This window comes from Cheilinus undulatus, linkage group 2, assembly GCF_018320785.1.
Source record: "Cheilinus undulatus linkage group 2, ASM1832078v1, whole genome shotgun sequence".
Classification (NCBI taxonomy): Eukaryota; Metazoa; Chordata; class Actinopteri; order Labriformes; family Labridae; genus Cheilinus; species Cheilinus undulatus.
Window position 1 is genome coordinate 56557026 of NC_054866.1, and position 18638 is coordinate 56575663.

At 39.9% G+C, this 18638-nt stretch overlaps 1 protein-coding gene across 1 annotated transcript in view; it reads left to right on the top strand.

The window, feature by feature from the left end:
* Window positions 1-18638, top strand: part of kirrel3b (kirre like nephrin family adhesion molecule 3b) — a 322138-nt gene that overhangs the window by 285371 nt on the left and 18129 nt on the right. The window contains exon 10 of the mRNA XM_041809908.1: window positions 17237-17337. Coding sequence (XP_041665842.1) covers window positions 17237-17337 — 101 coding nt within the window. The remainder of the gene's footprint in view (window positions 1-17236; window positions 17338-18638) is intronic.

The following is an 18638-nucleotide window of genomic DNA, read 5'->3' on the forward strand; positions in this document are numbered from 1 at the left end:
TCTGTGCCTGTGGTAAGAAGATCTACAAGGGAAATCAAGAAACCTGATAGACTGAACCTTTAACTTGAGGATGTTAGAAAAAGAAAAGGACATATTATAGTTCATGGTAACATTTCTAAAGTTTGGTGTTTCATGAAAAGTTATACGAGTACTATTGTGTTTAAGTCTGGCTGGTTAATGCAGGATATGTTACAAAGATTAAATATGTGTTGGTTAAATCTTGTCAAAGATAGCACTGCTAAGGAAAGTGATCATTTTGTTATTTTCATTGCACAGTATTTTGCATTAAAGAAAGGGGGATGTGATGATTGAGAGGTTTTAGAGTTGACCGCTAGGCGGCAATACTGGTTCATGTTGAGCATTGTAAGACATGTTGACAATAAGGCAGAAAAACAAGAAGAAGTAATGCAACGTGTAACCCATGGAGACAATAAACAAAAAGCCTGCATGAAGAAACAAAAAGACTAAGCCATTTTTTGCACACCAACCAAACAAAACTGCTTTTTTTGCTTACCTGTGAACTTCTTACTTTACTATGCTTGCTGGTTAGTAGGAGAACATTTTTAAGGGGTTACTGCATTAATCGCCTGGATATGAACGATGATATGGAAGGTCAGGGATATTTTATTACTCCTGATCCACTCCTGAAGAGCGTGTCAGCCCACTGTGGGGTCAGTGAGTCTATGGCAGTGTCTCCTTTAAAACAGGACTCTTCATGAAGGGTAGCCTAGTGCAGGGGTTCTCAACGTTGGGGTTGGGATCCCATTAGGGGTCGCTAGACACTGAGAGGGGGTCTCCAGATGCCTTCAAAAAATTAAGATCATTTTTGAATCACACTGTTGCCACTTTACACCAATTTTTCAAATTTGAACCCTTTCTACCACTTTTTTTCTGCCAGTTTTTGGCACTTCTAAACCAAATCTTACCACTCTCTACCTGTTGTTGCTCTGTTGACACATTACTGCCACTTTTGACCCTTTAACCAATTTTTAAGCCACATTTCACAATTTGACATGGCCATATTGCCAGTTTCTGACTATTTTTGTCTCAGCTAGCCCTTTTTTTGCCAGTTTATATCAATTTCCATCCCATGTCACCAAATTTCCAACTATTTGCCACTTTTTAATCCCCTTTTACCACTTAATATGCCCATTTTTGCCATTTTTTTGTGTTTTTTGCCACTTTTATCTATTTTTTGGCATTTCTAACCCATTTGTGCTACTTCTAAATCTAATTTCACCACCTTTACCACCATTTTTTGCCATTATTAACCCATTTTAGCTATTTTCAACATATTTTAATTCTATTTTTAACAAAAGGATTTACATTTTTACTACAAAAATGAATTAAAATGTGTTTTATGGATAAGAGTGATTATTATTCAGGTTAAATATAAAATACTACAGCTTCCCTTTACGATGGACCATGATTTTGCTGGCCCCCAGTTTGGCTGGGCCCCAGAAAGCTCTCCCATTTACCCCCTGATGGACGGCCTTGTCTCCACATGACTATTCTAGTGTGTGCATGGCTGTGTCCGACCACCTTCAGGTACAGTCCGGTCACTAACACCATTATTTTGTGGGTTGCGGGCTGAAAAAGTTGAGAAGTCCCTGGCCTAGAGTATCGTCCAATTCCCATTTTTGTCCAAATTTAAATGTTATCACAGCTGTTTAAAGGTTAATAAATGTTCACTCCTTTGGTCAGTTTCTGTTCAAACACACGAATGTCACAGTGATAAACCTGTCCACCTCCATCTCCCCACATTCGTCTATAATACATTTCATTTTCACCCTGCAAAGACTGGCCAGATTCCTTGTCCGTACACCCTGGACTGGTCTCCAGTCAGCAGATCCATCTTGTGAAGCTCCAATCTGAAATGTTTGTGCCAGGTCTGAGAACGGATCTGACCAATCAGCATCATTTGAGGTGAGCGAGTCAATAGAGCAGGGTTCAGATGCAGCTGTAGGATGGCAGCAGCTTTGTCAGAACATGAATCTAAGAACAGCCTCTCCTGGCCTCAGCAGGGGTTTTACCCACCAACAAGCTGCAGCGTTCATAAACGATGCCCTGTCTGCTGAGCTCAGGTTCCTTCTGGAGCGCATCATGTCTACTCCTCTTTGGCTCTGCTTGGCTAACAATCATGACAGAATGTTTGTCCAGTCACCTTCCAAGATTTGTTTGAAAAGTCCTGTCATTCCCAAACACTTTGTATGGGAGGTTTCCCAGATAAATGTGAAATAAATCCATGCAGTGGTTACGTGAACAAGAGTTAAATGAGTTTTTATGTAGTCGAGAAGAGTCCAGATTTACTCAGTAAAAAGAAACAGACACAAGCCCTGAAAAGGGACAGTTACATTCAGATTTCTATTTCAGTTCACATTTTAAAGCAGGGGTGTCAAACTCCAGGCCCGGGGGCCAAATCCGGCCTGTGGTACAGTTACACGATCATATCATATACTGATTATAACTGGCCCTAAATTATGAAGCCTACAGATTTCCTCCTGTATAAAAATTTAACTTAACCATAATATGAACTATCCTTAAGTCATAAAAATGTGAAAGAAATAAAGAGTAAAAATAAAAAGAAATGTGAAGAAACAAATTCATTTGTGTTTTCATTTCATATTTTCAAATTTGCATTGCACAGTTATGACTTCAATCCATTATTTGGACTTTTATCTCTGATTTTGACATTTTCAATTTATTATTTTCACTTTTATCTCAAATGTTAAACCTTTTTAATTGATTATTTCGACCATTATATCATATTTTGACACCCTCAGGTGCACCATTTTCAATTCAAAGCCATATTTTTGCCTTAAAAACACGATTGTGACTTTCTTTTTGTTTATATTTGCCTTTTAAAAGCATTATTTTAACATCTAATTCCATGTTTTGACAGATAACTTTGACTTTTTATCTCAGATTTTGAGCCTGAACTTATCATTTTCCCTTTTTAAATCTCAAAATCCTTTATCATTACTCATTTTTTCCCCATAGTTTATCACTGGCTAAAATGAGGTTGACAGTGTGGTTTAATCTGGACCCTCAGGTTAGACCCATTCAGAATCCGGCCCCTTCTGTGATTGAGTTTGACACTCTTGCTTTAAAGGATAGATAATCCTGATTAAACTAGAGTTTAGATTACAGTGAGAAGAGTTCTACTCCTTAAATATCAGTGTGTATTTTTGCAGTTTTTCTGCAGGCTTCTCCAGATGTGGTGGCACATTCCCATGAACAGGAGAACCGTATTTAAATGCTAATGACGTTTTGCACAAGTCAAATAGGAAGCTGCCTTTTCTGAGGCACCATCTCACTAATGAATACCAGCCTTGGTGGGAGACCTGGCAACTCTCAAACAAATGAGTGCATCTCAGTGCTTAATATTCAGGGAGCACGCTTGGATGTGGCAGAGGTTCTCGGTTTACATGTCTCTTATTTCCCGTGCGTCCATTTGAGAGAAATCCAGAAAGACAAAAGACGAGCAAAAGCAGAGACAGGAACCGTGAGAGGATTTAAGATGCTGGCGAGATGATAACGCTGACAATGTATCAGCGCACATTTCCAAAGCTAACAAAGGAGTTTGCCTGTAAGCAACTCTGGTGCTGATTCGGGGATGAAAATACATGGTGTAGCAAACAGTGTGTGTAAAGATTTTCTTTTCAAAAGCCAGACGTTAGCTTTGCATATCAGAGAGAGAGTGGGATACCAGAATTCCCTCCAGCACAAGATCAGAACCATGACTTTCTATGAACTGCAATGAGCCCCCTCCTCCTCCTCGCCCAGGAATGGAGCTAGAATCAAGGCAGAAGCAGCGTAAAGAAAAGCATGATTAAATCTCTTATTCTGTTTTGTGCCAATCTATTATGGCATACTCTGCAGCCATAATATGTTCACAGAATTTACAAACTCCAATGAAGCAGGCCTCTTATGTCTGCTCATGTAACTCTTGAGATTGTTCTGCTTTGGAAAACGACGCCATGAGAGAAAGAAGATGGATAGTTTTAATAAAGAATATAATACAAAACGACTCTGAGCAACCTGGGTAGCATAGAACAAAGGAGAAATGGCATGTTTGTTTGGTCTCTGCAGACTCCAGTCTGAAAGTCTTTTTTCCTCCTCTCCACTTTCCTGTTTGAACTGACATTTGACAATCAAACACCTCCTTCTCTTAACCTTACTGAATAATTGAATTTCATCCTTTTCCCCAAAGCACGCCAGGAATTCTGAGCCGTTTCTTTCCCATTCCTTGAGCTGCATCAGATTGTCAAACTTGAGCAAACACTGTGGTCGAAGTGTCTCTGTGTGTGTGTGTGGGGGGGGGGGGTTTGTGAAACTCCACTAACACAGTCAGGGTTAGGATGATAATGGAGGAGTGAGCTGTGGGCTGTGAGGGCCATGATACAGTAAATATCAAACAGTACTCTGCATATTCTGCATATTCAGCATATTCATGACGTGACAGTGTCTGCTGCACATTTCAGTGTTTTTCTCTATTTGCTTTCCCTGCAGTTATTCCCCCCAGTTCCTTAACGCTATCATTTAAATTACATGTGTTTATAATTTGTCATTCCCTCTGCCCGTCTCCTCTCCATCGTTGTGAGTCACTGACTCCCACCGCGGCGTACAGCGGCGACTCGAGGGTTCCTGCTTTCCCTGGGGAAGAATGTAATTTAATTATAATCAAACAGCTAGCAGGGGAGGCGGTTTGTGTTTAAGTCACTAATGCATACATATTGCTTACTCTAGTCAAACATTTTCAGAATGGGAAGCTCTGACTTATTCCTAGTGGCTCCATGTGTGAAGGAGTGCATGTCCATGCGTGTGATCATGTACATGCAGCAGCATGGAGGCTGCAGACGTTGAAATTAAAAGAAGTTCTGGGACAGCCTGGAGGGGATTTTGCTTCTTATAGATCACTGCCATGCAGAGCATATTACCTAAGGCAGTGGTTCCCAACCTGGGGGGGGGCACCAAAGATCCCAAAACTAAACACACTTTTCACTGATTTTCCTCCACCTTTTTGCCAATTTTAGTTATTTTCACTCATTTTCCCCCATCTTTTTGCCAATTTTAGTTATTTTCACTCATTTTCCTCCACCTTTTTTGCCAATTTTAGTTATTTTCACTCATTTTCCCCCATCTTTTTGCCAATTTTAGTTATTTTTCTTCATTTTCCTCCACCTTTTTGCCAATTTTAGTTATTTTCACTCATTTTCCCCCATCTTTTTGCCAATTTTAGTTATTTTTCTTCATTTTCCTCCATCTTTTTGCCAATTTTAGTTATTTTCACTGATTTTCCCCCATCTTTTTGCCAATTTTAGTTATTTTTCTTCATTTTCCTCCACCTTTTTGCCAATTTTAGTTATTTTCACTAATTTTCCCCACCTTTTTGCTGCTTTTTGACAATTTCAGTCACTCTCACTCATATTTTGCCATGTTTTTGTGGCTTTTTTTAACCATTATTGCCACCTATAAGTCATTTTTTTTGTCACGTCTCACCTATTTCTGCCACACTTTGTCACGTATCACCAGTTTTGCCATTTTCTGCCTCTTTTACCGCTGCTCACCCATCATCAGTGAATATGGTCCAGCCAACAGCAGCTTGAAACACATCAACAGGAGAGACTTTAAACTTTTATCTGCAGGAGAAGAGAGCAGAAGACTGGTAAAATCACTTTTCTGTGCTCCTTAATGAGTTCAAGCCGTGGCATGGCTGAGTCTGCGTTTATCTCTATTATTTTCTTCACACCCTGATAAAATAGTCTTTTCCTGAAGGACAAACTATTGTGACATAAATTTACGGCCGTATCCCCCTTCTAGTTGCTGTGATGTGTAGGATGTCACCTTTAAGACTGATTTGGAATAATAGAAGAAGAGTTTGTGCAGCAGAAAGTCTGACGTTCTCTTATGAAACCACCTCTCTCTGCTGACTTCCCCCTCCCCCGTTCCACGCTCTTCGGCTAAAGTTTGAGCTCATTCAGAAGTTCGGGCTTGTTCACATATGATTTTTGGAGCATAACAGCTCCGAGGTCAACAGCTTCAAGGTGTCCTCTGTCTGACCAGGGAGAGCATAATGCTTGAGAAATCCCCCTTGGTACATCTACTGAAGTGGAAAGGAAGTGTAGAAATAAACAGCCAGCACATTTAAAGTCAGCTCCCTTGGTGCATACTCACTATCCAGTAAGATTTCCTCCTAGACACAGGAAAAGGATCAAACTTTAATCAGAAAGGTCAGAGGACCGTGGCTGAACATGCTAAAGAAGAGCTTTCCTGTTGCTCGGGTAGAAAACAGAAATGTAGAGTAATGCTTGGAGTAACCTTTGTTACTGCCTGATCTAAGTAGAAATGTAGCTCCAGAATCAAACCATCACGTTTCTGCTGGGCCATCTGTGCAGAGATATGACTGTAAAATGTTCCTCAGTGTGACGTAAAGACAGTGTGTCAGGTGCTGCATGCAGGAAACGAGACAGGGAGAAAATACAATCTGGTCCCGGTTGCAGAGACGTTCTGAGGAAAAGCAGGCGAATGTAGCGGGGCTGTCAGAGCATTCAGCATAGAGGAGTGTTGATTCCTCCCCCAGTTTAACGTGCTGGTTTCCTCAGCTGACCAATTAGTGATGAATATGGAATTATTTATGATTGCAGCTCTGCATCGTACTGTTAGGGCAGTGAACCACAGTAGAAACGAATCACCTCAGAATAATCCGTTCTTACTGTTAGAACAGTCGTAGAGCACAGAGAATGTCAGCCTTAGCTCTACTGACTATTCCTACGACATAAGCAGGAATTATGTTTGTGGTAAATCTCTGCTCGCTTCATGTAGATATTTGATATTAAAGGACAATAAATCTGATTATTACAAAGTGGCATATTTAAATAAAAGAATAGAAAAGAGCAGAAAACACGTCTGAAATTAAAGTTTGTCACGTTTTTTAGCATAATTGTCCATCATTCTTTTTCACCAAATGTCTGAAATATGAGATGAATGAGGCTGAACACTGACTTCAGCTGTGCTTCACCATCATCAGCAGGTCTAATGGTCTCCTCCTGATCCGGTCTCCTGCAGAGGCTGTGATAGGGAGGGTTTGAGGGACTCCTGAGTGTCGAAGGATTCATCCAATGGCGCAGTGAGAGGTGACGACATGTGACATGATCTCTCATTGGCCCTGAGAGAACCTTCAGTTTTGATCCAGGGAACTAAAAGCAGACTGAGATGTCAGTGCTGGACTGTTGGACATTAAAAATCAGATATTTCCCCAAAGCATGTCGGTGATTTCATCAGTGAGGGTTTGGCTGATTTTTTATGGTTTAAAGGGGACATATTTTACCCTTTCTAGACAAGTTCATATCAGTCTCAGAGGTCCACAAAACATGCCCGTGAAGTTTGTTGCTGTAAAAACACTCCAGTATTGATTTCTGCATGTCTAAAAACCCCTCTGTTTCAGCCCTGATCAGAACCAGCCCTTTCTGTGTCTGTGGCTTTTTCAATTCAATTCAATTCAATTTTATTTATATATAGCACATTTCATACAAATGTGAACTCAATGTGCTTTACAGAGGATAAAAACAGATGCGAAACAAACAAACAGCAACAAAGATACACTACTGATTCAAGAAAAACTGAATTTTGCAACAATTTGTACATTTTCTAAATACTAATGTTTGGATCTCCTGAAAGGCTTTAAATGTTAATTAGCTGTATGACTCCGCCCCTGACCACACCTCTCTCAGGAAATGGATGAAGCATTCCTGATGTTACAGACACTTTTATCCAAAGTTTAGGACCTGACTGGGATTTGAACCATCAATCTCCCAGACTGTAGTCAGCAGGGTAACCCACTGAGCTATCAGCATCTCAGCTGAGAGGATCAGTAGAGGAGGGCAGAATTTTTTTTGCCACCTCCCACCCATTTTTGACACTTTTATCATGCTTTTTGCAATGTTTTGCCCCTTTTTGCCATTTCTTGCCTATTTAAGCTGCCTTTTGCAATTACATGCCACTTTTTGCCCATTTTTACCCACCTTTTTTTCTGATTTTTGCCCAGTTTAGTCACTTTTCACTCATTTTTTGCTGCGTTTTTGCCACTTTGGGACTATTTTTGCTGCTGTCAACCCATTTTTTTGCCACTTCCCACCAATTTTTGACACTTTAATCCTGCTTTTTGCAATTTTTTGCCCCTTTTTGCCTTTAATGCAACTTCTCACACATTTTTACCCACCTTTTTTTCTGATTTTTGCTCAGTTTAGTTACTATTCACTCATTTTTTTTGCCACGTTTTTGCCACTTTGGGACCATCTTTGCCACCATTAACTCATTTTTTGGTCACTTCCAACCCTTTTCTGCCACTTTTCTCTCCCAGTGTTTGCCACTATTTGACCCTTTTAAACCTTTAACCCATCTTTATTGCCACTTTTTACCACTTAGATTGTGGCTCTTGCAAATGCATTTTTCAACAGTTTGGTTTTTGGTTGAGTTTCACTGGACTAAATGAACTGGTCAACAGCCTGAAATCCACATAAAATAGAGTAAAATACAGCGCTGCTCCTCCCTTAAAAATGTCCAAATGGTATAGTACAGTGCTGAGAAATATTGCAAATAAATTTAATTTAACCATAGTAAAAATGTTGCTCACAAATGTGGAAATTATGTTTCAAAAATACGTTAAAATGCAGAGGTATTTGTAAAAAAGAATAGACATATGTTGCTTGTCTCACCGGTTAAGGGGGGCCCTGTGTAAATTATTTCTGGGGGCCCAAAATCCCTAGCTACACCCCTGGTTATCACCAGCCTGAGCAGCGTCTTTGTGTAGCGTACTGCTGCTGTGTCTTTATCTAGTGTTTGTTTTTGCTGATGATTATTCCTGACATGTGGGCTCATGTGAGCGGACTGAAATCTATGAATAAATAAACTGCACTTCTATAGAAGACTCTTCTAAATGCCAGCAGAGGTGTGTCTGTCACAGCCACACACCTATAGACCAGACTTTTCCATGATGGTCTTCTGCTGAATGACATGACTGTCCCCCTGTGACCACGCTGGCGTATTTCTTCAGTTTGAGCTGCCCTGTGGCTGTTCTGTGTTCTCCTCATAAAAGACAAACAGAAAAATAAAAGAGGTGGAATGAGCTGTTGTAGAAATGTCAGGCTTTGTTCACACAGATAGGAGGCAAATGTAAGCCCCGGCCTTATGACACCCACGCTGATATTCTATAATCACTTTGCAATGTCCACTCTAGATTGAACAACTGCTCCGATGAGCGAGGGAAACACCACATCCAACATTTTGATTACCTCCCCTGCCGCTAACATTGATGTTGTAGTGCCACCCACCTCCCTGATACCAAGGTGTTTGTGCTGTGATCACACAGTGAGAGTAGCAAACACGCACACACCCTGGCAAACACACGCACATGCACACGTCCTTTCAACTCAAGCTGAGCCAGTGAGATAAAGCTATTTAATTATATTCCTCATTTGCAGCTCTGATCCAAAGAATAGATCCTCCCCAGTCGCTACCAGCAGCCCTTTGCTGCCTGCAAGCCATTGATCTGACTGTGTTGACAGTTGTAGCTCATAACAAGCACGTATGTTTCATCTCCTGATCGCAGTATAGTGCATGCACATGGTGAAGAAAAGTGCCCAGTGCACGTGTGCACAGTGAAAGGACACTGCCCTCCATATCTGCAGCATCCACTCTGCAGCAGTAGCAGCCTTCCAGGATCCTGCAGAAGCACACCAAGACACCATCTGGCAAAGTCTCATTAAAATGCTAATTCATTTTAATAAGAGACAGGTAATAAACTGCAATTATGTATCGTCTGAGAGATGGCAGAGAGCAGGAGTTTGAGGGAAGTTGGCGGAGAAACAGTGTTTTCTCACTAATCAAGGAGCTGCCTCACTCTCCGCCCCCTCAGACCCACGCTCCTAACTTTAACCACCACCAGGGATGGCTTTTTAAAGAATTTTGTCCTTATTTTCTACTTCAGCCTTGTTTTTTTAGCACTGGTCATGCTCCTTTGTGCACACCTGAAAAATCTGTTGAGGAGTTTTAGTCCTGAGAAACCTCCAGACCAGGCCTCAGCATAACTCTGTAGTACACAGGTGTCAAACTCAAGGCCCGGGGGCAAAATCCGGCCCACGGAGCGATTATATCTGGCCCTCGAGATCTTATCATGTTTGTATTCTAACTGGCCCACCAGTATGAGGTCTGCAGATTTCCTCCAGTATAATAATGTAAACTTCAACTTGATGATTTAAAATATCCTTGTTAAGCTGAAAATCTGAAAAAGTAAAGAGAAAGAAAGATTTCTTAAAAAGTCAAGAATGTGGGGGAAAAAATTGATTTGTGTTTTATTTAGGGCTGTCAATAGATTAACATTTTTATTCGTGATTAATCTCACAAATTCTGTAGTTAACTCGTGATTAATTGCAAATTAATTGCACTTTTTTGTCTGTTCTAAATATACCTTACAGTACTATTTCTCAAGATTTAAATACCCTTATCAACACAAGTGGACAAAAATGCTTTCTTTATGCAAATGTTTGTTCATGTCAACAACCCAAAACAACAACAGATAAAGTCCAGAAAGTTCTCTAGTCTGAGCTCAAAGATACTGAACGCTGCAAAAATCTGCTGAGAGCATGTCATGGTAAACTCAAGCCCAACAAGCCACAACAGATGGAGATACTGACCTTAATGTAACATTACTGAATAATACCACAATGTAGAGTCAAACTTTAGACTCCTTGAAGTTAACTCCTCTGTTCTCAGCAGCTGAACACCAAACAACAGATCTCATCATCACACATGAAGAAGAAGAAGAAGAAGAAGTCAAGTCTCTGCTGAGAGCTCAGCAGTAAGGCACAGACACATCTAATGGTGTTTCACTGTTCTGATGTGAGTAAGGTGGACACATCTGCCCTGCTCAAGGGAAAAAGCAAGTCATTACTTAAAAAATGTCTGCTATTATTTATCATGTTTTAACTTTCAAACTAAAAAATGTAGTCCAAATGTAAAATAAATGCTGACAGTAAGAAAAGACTGTCATCAGTCCAGCAGATTTACTGGAATGATGTAAATAAACACACATGTGAAGCCTCTTTTCAAAACTCATGAACACACAAAGTAAAAGAAGTCTGAGTGGAGAACTTTTAAGGTGTAGTAAGAGGACTGAACCATCTCTTCATTCTTCAGATCATAGAAGCGCTACAGATTTAATCTAAAACCATTTTTTTCTTCTTAAGTAAAGGAGACAGTAAGAAATGACCAAAAAATTAGCGGCGTTAAAAGCAATTTGAGTTAACGCGATGTAACGCGTTAACTTTGACAGTTTTATTTCATATTTTCAATTTTGCATCTCAAGATTACGACTAAAATTTAAGAATTTGACTTTTAATTTCATATTTTGAGCTTTTCAACTCATAATTTGGACTTAATATGTCACATTTGTATCTTTTAGATCCCCAATTTTAAATTTTAAGTCATATTTTGACATTTTCAACTCCTTTCTTTGGCTTTTTAGTCCCACATTTTGACTTTTAAACACCTGATTGCAATTTTTTCCTCATATTTTGACATTTTAAATTCATTATTTTTACATTTTATATCAGATTTTTACCTTTTAAACTCCCAAGTTTGAATTTGAATTCTATTTTTAAATTTTTAGGTCATCATTTTGAAGTCTTGATCGTATTTTGACTTTTTCAACTCCTAATTTTGGAATTTTAATCCCACATTTGGAACTGTCAGACTCACAACTTCGAATTTTAAGTCATATTTTGAATTTAAAACTCATTATTTCAAATTTGATCTCATATTTTGACCTTTCAAACTTATGATTTTAACTTTCTCTTTGTGTATTTGCTCTTTAAAAACATTATTTTTCTATTTTTAATATCCTGTTCTGATGTTTTGAACCAATAAATTGGAATTTACATCTCAGATTTGAGCTTTTAAACTCATCATTTTTACTTTTTTGAATTTCCAAATGACTTATCATCAGTGCTTTATTCATATTTTATTACTGGTGAAAATGAGGTTGACAGTTATGGTTAAATGTTAGGCCCTCAAGTTAGACCTGGATCCAGAATCTGGCCCCTGCTGTAACTGAGTTTGACACCCCTCCTGCAGTAGACCTGCTGAATAAAACAAGGCTAAAACAACTGTTCACAATATCAGCCATGTTGGATAAGACACATTTTAAATGTGTGCTCACTTTGACATTTATCTCGGTTTGTTTGGCAATCGTTCATTAATTTCAGGTCCAAATTTAACAGGAAGCTGTTGGCCTCACTTATTCATCTCCCATTCATCCTAATCATCCTCTCCATCTTCTTCATGGACGTTGGACAGACAGACTGAGATTTTTAAGTTTTGCATTTTTGTGATAATGATTAAAGTTGAAATACACAAACAGGCCATTTTATTAGGTACACTTCTTCAACAGCTCATTAAAGCAAGGAACTAATCAGCCTATCACATCTCAGCAACCAATGAATATTCACTCATTACCATCGATGTTTGCATTACAGCCTCGTCTAACCATGAAGAACCACTACCAGTGACGCTTCTGTCAGCCCAGAGCAGAAAAGTGCAGCTAAATTTAAGTGATTCCGTTTCCGTGTTTCTCACTGGTGAATCCATCTTGCAAAGCTCCCGTCTGAGACGGAGAAAGTGACAGGACCAATCAGCAATGAGGGGCAGCACTTTCGGGCACAGCGGAGTCGTTACTTAGGCAAGCAGCAACAAGAGGCCGGTGCAGTTATGGAGGAAGAGGTTAGCGTGGATGCTGCTAAAGCGCCAGTTTTATCAGAACTTGACGACATTTCTTCATTAAAAGAAGAACAAAGAACAGCAGTGAGTTGTTTTCTTTTCAAAAACCAAAAAGGCGAGTACTGACATGTCTACAGTTGCCATGGTTTTCGTTATGCAGTTCTCTATGGCAATGGATCTCAACGTTGGGAGGGCCAGATGCCTTTTAAAAACTAAGAATATTTTACACACACTTTGAGCCCTTTTTTGCTTCTTTTACCCTTTTTTTGCAACTTCACAACCAAGTTTGCCACATTTTAACCTGTTTTCATCACTTTTTGTTGCCAAATTTTGCCCCTTTTAATACATTTTTGCGACATTGCTCCAATTTCTGCCACTTCTTAATCAAATTTCAACACTTTTTCTGTGCATTCTTCCACTTTCAAGACTTTTTCGTCACTTTTAAACCCTTTCCACCACTTTTCCAAACTAATGTTGCCTCTGTTGACCCATTGTCACTTTATCCCCTTTTCGACACATTTTATGCTTATTTTTACCAATTTAACCACATTTCACGATTTTTCATGCCCATTTTTGCCAGTTTAAACTATTTTTTTCCCACTTTTTTTTATCCCATTTCACCACCTTATTGAATTTTTGCCAGTTTTAACCCATTTCTGTTTTGTTTTTTTGTTTTTTTAATCCCATTTCACCATCTTTTCCATCATGTTTTGGTCATTTTTAACCCATTTTATTTCTGGTTTGAAAAAAAAAATGTGACATAAACAAGCAGCAACAAGAGGCTGGTGCAGTTATGGAGGAAGAGATTAGCGTGGATGCTGCTAAAGTGCCAGTTTTATCAGAACTTGACCACATTTCTTGGTTAAAAGAAGAACAAAGAACAGCAGTGAGTTGTTTTGTTTTCAAAAACCTCAAAAGTCGAGTACTGACATGTCTACAGTCGCCATGATTCGTGTTGTTCCTCTGTAGCTGCGCACGCACACCTCAGTAGCAGCTATGTCACGCGTTTTGTTGCTCTGAGTGGCCCATAGAGATGTGACAGACAGAATGTTCATCCAATCACACTCTGAGTTTTTTGTCAAATCCTCTGCCCTGTCCCAAACGCTTAGTATTGAAGGTTTACCAGATGGGTGTGTGAAACAAATCCATCTGGTGTGTCAGGTTACAGAATTCGACATTACAGTCTGGAAATGTGTGGACGTTAATCTCTGTTAGTAGAGCAGGCGCCCAAATGCTGAGGCTAGTCCTCATATTTCCTGTCCCTCTTCAGCTGTTCATCAAATTAAAGGCAAGTGTCTTTAAAAAAGGTTAGAATAACAATGCCTGGTTTATTAGACCTTGTCCACACGGAGACGAAAACCATATATTTCCATTTCATTTTGAAAAAGTCTTCCGTAAATGCGGGACTGTTTCAGGAAATGTTGGCGTGAGAAGACAGAAGACGACTGAAAATGCTGTAGTATATATGCCAAGCCTGTAAGTGGCGCTGTATTGCTGCCACAGAAATGCACCAAAAGAGAGAGGAAGATTACAGATCACTGACCCAAACTTTCTGCTGGTTGTTCCCCACGGTGGATCTAAGAACGTCTGGTGTCTGCTGGTCTCGGTGGTGGTAAAGGAGCATCAGACAAAAAACTTTAGTGTATACTCCTGAATCCGTGTCTGTGTGGACGGGGCCTTAGACTTGATTTCTGCAGCAACTTTTGGATACTGTGGTCAGAAGTTGGTGTAAACACCAGCAGCAACAACCACGGCACATTCAGATTCCTGGTTTTTGGACCCTACTCTGTAAACCCTCAGGATGGTTGCGTGTGAAATTCCCGGTAGCTTCTGAAAAAGCTCAGAAGACCTTAGCAGGTAGTCTCGGCTGAGTCCACATGCCTGCTGGTCACTTCCAGGTGAAGCTGGTGGGTTCGGTCTGACAATCACATGTTGACGTCTCCTCGGGGTAAGACACTTTACCCCAGTTTGCTCCCCTGATGTGTTGGTTGTGTGTATTGATGCATACGAGTGGGCTTAGTTAATACCAATCTCCATAGCAACCCCTGCCAACAGTGCATGACTGTGGAGTGAGAGTGAAGAGGTGTGACCTGGGGTATAGAAAAGTGCTATACAAGCTCAAGCGCATTCACCAGTGAGCAGTTAGAGGGGTGTACCTAATAAAGTGGTCAGTAGTGTCTGTCCTGATGTCTTCATGGTCACAGAGTGGTATGCTGTCATTTGTACATCTTTAAGAACCAGAACCTGTTGCCTCGGTGCTTTCTGTACCAGAATTGTGTTTCCTGTGAGCCCTTCAGGGCCAAAAGGAAAACAGACTTGAAGGACAGAAGTGGGTCATGTGTGACGTCTCGTCTTCATATTACTCTGTCGCCTGGTGTGAACAGCCTCCAGACCAGATGGCAGGCAGGCCAGTCGTTTAGGCAGAGCTGCCCTTGTCAGGCCAGATCTTGTAGCCTGACCACAGCTGAACACATCCTGGCTCTCCATGCAGCTCCTGTTTCTATGACGCATTTATTAAAACTGAGCCTGCTGCTGTACAGAGCTGGATTTATTTCCGCAGTTTATGATGTGATTGGAGATGAACTTATTTCTGATATAAAGAAAAACAAACTTGTACACCTGCCAATAGCTTGAATCCATTTAAAACTTGGGTCAAACTTGTCAAAGCAGTACTCTGAGTAATAACTTAGAGCAGGGGTGTCAAACTCAATCACAACAGGGGCCAGATTCTGGACTTAGGTCTAACCTGAGAGCCTACCAGAGTCAACACAACCTTAAACTGTCAACCTCATTTTCACCAGTAATAAAATGTGAAAACAGCACTGATGCTAAATCCTGTGGAAATCCCAAAAAGTAAAAATCATAAGTTTAAAGGCTCAAGTTTGAGATAAAAAGTCAAACTTAGTAGTTCCAACGGTCAAAACATGATATTAAAAATAGAAAAATAATGTTTTAAGCAACAAATATATGAGAAGAAAGTTGAAATCATTAGTTTGAAAGGTCAAAAAAACGACTTAAAATTTTAATTCATGAGTTTGAAAGTCAAAATTTGACTTAAAATTTTAAATTGTGAGTCAAAAAGTTCAAAATATTGGATTAAAAAGCCAGAGTTAGGGGTTGACAATGTCAAAATATGAAATAAAATCTAAAATAATGACTTGAAAAGTTTTTTTAAAAAATAACTTAATTTTAAAATTTTGAGTTTTAAATATCAAAATATGATATATAAAGTAAAAATTATGAATTTAAAATGTCAAAATATTTTGAAAAATTGAAATCATGAGTTTAAAAGTCAAAATATGACTTAAAATTTTAAATTGTCTAACAGGTAGAAAGCCAAAGTAAGGGGTTGAAAATGTCAAAATTTAAGTTTAAATCCAAAATAATGACTAAAAAAGTAAAAAGGAAGCCTGAATTTTTATATTTGTGAGTCTAAAATGTCAAAATATGGGAAAAAAACTGAAATCACGAGTTTAAAAGTCAAAATAAGGGATTAAAAAGCCAAGATTAGGGTTTGAAAATGTCAAAATATCAACTAAAATCCAAATTATGTCTAAAAAGTTTTTTAAAAACCCACTTAATTTCATTATTGTGAGTCTAAAATGTCAAAATATGAGAAAAACTTAAATCATGAGTTTAAAAGTCAAAATTTCCCTTTGTCTTTACTTTTCAGATTTTTATGGCTCAACAAGAAAATTCTAAATATTACAGGTTAAGTTTACATTTTTATACTGGAGGAAATCTCCAGACCTCAAACCAGTATAAAAATATGATATGAGCTTGCGGGCCGGATATAACTGTTCCATGGGCCGGATTCGGCCCCCAGGCCTTGAGTTTGACATCCCTGACTTTGAGGAACATGTCTGCCTTCTAGTACATATAACTGTCTCCCTCCTCCTTTCTAAAACACACACAAATATAACAGCGTGCCTTTTTCAGGAAATCTCCACACAGAGAGATCTCATAGATGTCTTTGCGGGATTATTGCGTCACATGTGTCTGTGGGTTGTTATCACGTTGGTGGGGAACACACAGCTTTGGGTTAAATGTAAAACTGTGTATCAAACGGTCACATGGAGATGTGACAGTGACCATCTGTGTTCTCCTCAGTATGTTCCAGAGACCTGTCCCAGTACTCTCCAGCTTTAGTTTTCTCTGTGGGGGAAACCAGCACCAAATCAGCAATTCCTCTATCCAGAATCAGGCCTGGGTCCCCACGTCTGCCTTTTGTTAAGTCTTGATGTCCTTGGGTGGATGTGGCTCTGCAGTAGAGTCCTACCCAGGACTCTGAGTGGTTCAGGTGTTACTGCTGGGACCAGGAGAGCAGTTAGACCAGAATGTGCCCCCAAAACTAGACTGTACAGTGTTGTCATCTGACCTGAAACTGAAAATGGATTTAATTATTCATGTTTCAATCTCTGACTCATGGGCTCACTTTTTTTTAATGCTTGCTCTCTTCCAGGGCCACCCACCATCTCCAGCACTCAGACCCAGCAGGCTCTGCATGGAGAGAAAGGACAGATCAAATGCTTCATTCGGAGCACACCTCCTCCAGACCGCATCGTAAGTACCAGTACCAGTACCAGTGGACTGTACCTGGGCTCAGCTTCTTCTCAGCTCTGAGGGAAAATAAAAATGTTCCTATGGATCCAGAAGGTGCTTTCATCATGTCTCATGTTTGTTTCAGCTCACATAGAAAGCAATGAGGGTAAAGATTAGTGGATAATGGACTCTCTCATCGGGGAGTGACCTTTGACCCCCCCTTGGTTACTCTTACTAGCTTAGATAAAATGTCTTGTCCCCTGTCTGTCCCATGTGAAACTACTCTACTACAATAACCTGTGTTTATCTGTCACTGATGTGGATCTTTGATACTGCAGGCCTCAGTGAAACTACAGGGACAGATCCAGAATGATGTGAGGAGAGTTCAGCTCTGATTCTAGTGATGTCGGCTCATCTTAAACATCATGGCCTGTCTACTGAACCATGACTGAGTCTAGTTTGATGTTAACATTATTTCAATCAGGAGAGACCAGGGACTGATTTAAATATAACTTTTTAGTTTACATGTGTGATGATGAATCACATTTATGAGGTGCTTGAACTCCACAAGGACATAGTGTGATCGAAGGTCGTCTGCCCTGAGCGGTGGGAAGATCTTTCCCCACATGGAGTCCAGACCCTGGTGGAGGTGGTGATGGCTGGAGACGTCATCTGAGTCCATCTGAACATTGATGGACTTGTAGACTTGGTGGGGAAGGGGAGGTGGAGCGTCGCTAGGAACCACGCCATGAATGAACTGATGGAGGAGAAAGCCACATTTAAAAGGGGTGGCAGTGATTTGATAGGCTAACAGTGAGGGAGTGGAGCCGGCATGAACCAGTAAACCAGCGTGGAGAATATAATCTTCCTGACTGAACTTACGCTAAGGTTCATTTAATATTACAGAATTACATCATGAATATTATATTTCATTAATCTGACCAAAAGTGAGATTACTATTAAATAAAATTAGATTTATTACAGATGAGCAGAAGATCTCACAAGTATTAAATATGTTTTCTCATCCCCTCTGAGTGTTTTTCTGTGATTGGTCGATTGCCAATGTGGTGGTTCACTAACCTTACATAGCAGATGGATACGCCCGTTTCTGTGTTTCTCACTGGGGAATCCATCTTGCAAAGCTCCCATCTGAACCGTTTTGGCTCGATTAGAAAGTGACAGGACCAATCAGCAGCGAGGGGCAGTACTTTCAGGCGTGGTGGAACATGATAAATGGGCAACATGGCAAAGCCAAACCTGATGTTCAGCGTGGACGATTCAGGAGTGGTAACAACGGAGTCCGAGACCACTTTCAAGACTTC